This window comes from Mus pahari, chromosome 22 (genome assembly GCF_900095145.1).
Source record: "Mus pahari chromosome 22, PAHARI_EIJ_v1.1, whole genome shotgun sequence".
In the NCBI taxonomy this organism is placed as follows: domain Eukaryota; kingdom Metazoa; phylum Chordata; class Mammalia; order Rodentia; family Muridae; genus Mus; species Mus pahari.
Window position 1 is genome coordinate 1207502 of NC_034611.1, and position 3535 is coordinate 1211036.

At 37.9% G+C, this 3535-nt stretch overlaps 1 protein-coding gene across 1 annotated transcript in view; it reads left to right on the forward strand.

Annotated features, from left to right (window-relative positions):
- Eloc (elongin C) overlaps positions 1-3535 on the forward strand; it is an 18099-nt gene that overhangs the window by 4110 nt on the left and 10454 nt on the right. Inside the window, exons 3-4 of the mRNA XM_029533448.1 lie at positions 1077-1220; positions 3501-3529. Of these exons, the coding sequence (XP_029389308.1) occupies positions 1077-1220; positions 3501-3529 (173 nt within the window). The remainder of the gene's footprint in view (positions 1-1076; positions 1221-3500; positions 3530-3535) is intronic.

Sequence of the window (3535 nt, forward strand, 5' to 3'; positions counted from 1 at the left end):
CTTTAATTTCTTTCTTTATTTCATCCTTGACCAAGGTATCATTGAGTAGAGTGTTGTTCAGTTTCCACATGAATGTTGTCTTTCTATTATTTATGCTCTAATTGAAGATCAGCCTGGTGATCTGATAGCATGCATGGGATAATTTCAATATTTTTGTAACTGTTAATTCTTGTTTTGTGACCAATTATATGGTCAGTTTTGGAGGAGGTACCATGGAGTGCTGAGAAGAAGGCATATCCTTTTGTTTTAGGATAAAATGCTCTGTAGATATCTATTAAATCCATTTGTTGCATAACTTCTGTTAGTGTCCATGTGTCTTTGTTTAGTTTCTGTTTCCAGAATCTGTCCAGTGTTGATAGTGGGGTGTTGAAGTCTCCCACTATTATTGTGTGAGGTGCAATGTGTGCTTTGAGCTTTACTAAAGTTTCTTTAATGAATGTGGCTGCCCTTGCGTTTGGAGCATAGATATTCAGACTTGAGAGTTTTATCTTGGTCGATTTTTACCTTTGAGTATGAAGTGCCCCTCCTTGTCTTTTTTTATAAGTTTGGGTTGGAAGTCAATTTTATTTGATATTAGAATGGCTACTCCAACTTATTTCTTTTTCTTTTTTTTTTTTTTTTTTTCCAACTTATTTCTTCCAACAATTAGCTTGGAAAATTTTTTTCCAGCCTTGCACTCTTGAGGTAGTGTCTGTCTTTTTCCCTGAGGTAGGTTTCCTGTAAGCAGCAAAATGTTGGGGTCTGTTGGTGTAGCCAGAATGTTAGTCTATGTCTTTTTATTGGGGAATTGAGTCCATTGATGTTAAGAGAAATTAAAGAAAAGTAATTGTTGCTTCCTTTATTTTTGTTTATATGGGCTTAGATTCAGAGGAAACATCTTTACAGAAATGGGGATTTTAATCCTAATCTTTGTGTAGGGATTTCTGAATGTGGATGTTTATAGATAAACAGAACACACTTGTCCTTACCTCATGTGATTCCTTTTCCGTGCTGAGCAATCAAACTTGTGTGCTAAGAACATGTTCTGCTGCTAAGCATGGACCCATGATTAAACTTATTTTACTTCTTTATCTCAGATGGAGAGGAGAAAACCTATGGTGGCTGTGAAGGCCCTGATGCTATGTATGTGAAATTAATATCTTCTGATGGTCATGAATTTATAGTAAAAAGAGAACATGCATTAACATCAGGAACAATAAAGGCCATGTTGAGTGGTCCAGGTAGGTAAATACGGTGACTTTTCCTTCATCTATCCTTTTAATGTTTAATAAATATATTTCAAGTTAGATATGCATGGCACATGAAAGAGAAAGTAGTTGCAGTGGTCCATGCCTCTAGTTTCAGCTGCTTGAGAGAGAGGCTGAACTTTGGAAGGATTGCCTCTAACCTGAGAGTTTTAGGCCAGCCTGGACAACATGAGATATTTCTCCAAAAAGTAAAAAAAAAAAGGACTGGATATATAAGGGAGCCACAGACATATGGACCTGAGTGAGGCTCTCTAGAATCTATGTAAAAAACAACAACAAAAATAACCAGGTACCTTATAATTTTAACTCTTGGCTCTGATCTTTTAGCATCATTTTTTGGTTTTTTGAGACAGGATTTCTCTGTGCAGTTCTGGCTGTCCTGGAACTCACTCTGTAGACCAGGCTGGCCTCGAACTCAGAAATGCACCTGCCTCTGTCTCCCAAGTGCTGGGATTACAGACGTGCACCACAGTGCCCGGCTTAGCATTCTTTAAGTAAATATTTTCCAACTTCAAAAATAATTCAAAGCATAAAACCCAGCAGCAATTAATACATCAATATCATATACAACCATCACTAGTATCTAGTTCTAAAAATATATTTTATTTCTCCAGAATAAAGGAAACTCTATACCCATTCAGCTTTATCTGTATCCAATCTGTTTTCTGTTTTCCCTATTCTGGAATCCATACAGTATTTGACCTTCTGTTAGGAATAGGCTACATTGTGTTTCTCTGCTCATCATGGTAGAACATTTTGTGTCTATCATAAACACAAAATAGATAGATAGCTGTTGTAGATAGAAGTATGTGTAGGTGCCTATTTAAAACACCAGGGTTCAGTCCTGTCTGTTCTGTTGCTCTGAGGAATTGGTTGGTCATATGTTCATTGTGTTTGGAGGGCCACTGAAGTGTATCTGAAGGGGTGGGATTGTTTTCTTATTTGTTTGACAACATTCTAGTCTTCCATTTTATAAAACACCCTGACTAGGATTTGTTTTTCTTGTGGTTTATTATATTTATGTGTAGTATATGTATCTGTGTCCGTTTATATGTATCACATGTATGTAAGAGCTTGTAGAGCCAGAAGAGGGCATCAAATCCCCTAGACCCAGAGTCATGGGTGGTTGGCCAGTAGAGTGCTGGGAACCAAACCCACACTCTGCAACAACAGCACTCTGATGCTGAGCTGTCTCTTTGCTCATTACAGTCTTTTAAAATTTTTATTTGTATTTTTTTTTTAACTACTGATAGCAAACACCAATTCATGCATTTGCTGGCCATTTGCATGTATTCAAGATTCTTGTACGTGCACACTAATTATCTTCCTCCCTCCACCTTTGAAGTAGCACACACCTGTAATCTCGGCACCCAGGAGGCAGAGGCAGGCATATCTCTGTTCCAGGATAGTCAGAGCTATGCAGGGAAATAAAGTGCTTAATGGTGCAGACTCTTCTATAGTGTGATGGATATCTTGGAACTAGATGGGGTGGGGGGTCACACAGTTGTGAAAACTAAATGCAAGTTTGAGGCCAGGTTAGTCTACAGAGTGAGTTCTAGGGCAGGCAAGGCTACAAAGTAGTGAAACCCTGTTTAAGAAAAGTACATTGTCTCTATTTGTGTTAAGGCCAGTGTTATAAATATGTATATTGCTAAGACATTTTGAGGCACTACTGAAAACTGCTTCATAGAGCATTAGTTCAGAATTAGGTGTCTTACAAGGAAATTGCATTATGGTGTTGAGCCCAGATTTAGCTAAACTGTCTTGAGTCAGCCTCAGATCAGTTGTCCTGCCTAGCCTCTTAACTGTTGAGGTTACAGGCATGTGCCATTATATGTAGCTGCTGTTTTAGACAGTTTTAAAGATTTGGGTAGATAATCAATTGTCTTTTAACATTAGTTTTCTGCCTCACAAAGTGCCATTGTGTATGTATGTACTGCATAGCTTAAGAGTGGAGAACTTATCCTGCATCTAAAGTGTCAAACTTTAGAGATTTGGCACTGTTGGTTCGTCTCCTTTGAATAATGGTCTCTTTCTGTCTTCACATTCTCTTCTCTCCACTGTGTCTAGTCTTCTGGTGAGGATGTCAGTTGTATTGGACTACTGTCCTAGAGACTTTGTTTTAACATAATTTAAATGAAAAATCCCACCTTCAAGTAAAATCACATTCTGAGGGAGTTGGAATTATGTTGACCTTGAATAAGAAAAGGCACTGTGCAGCCCTAACGTACATAAAACTCTTCTGTTTTTCAGGTCAGTTTGCTGAGAATGAAACCAACGAGGTCAAT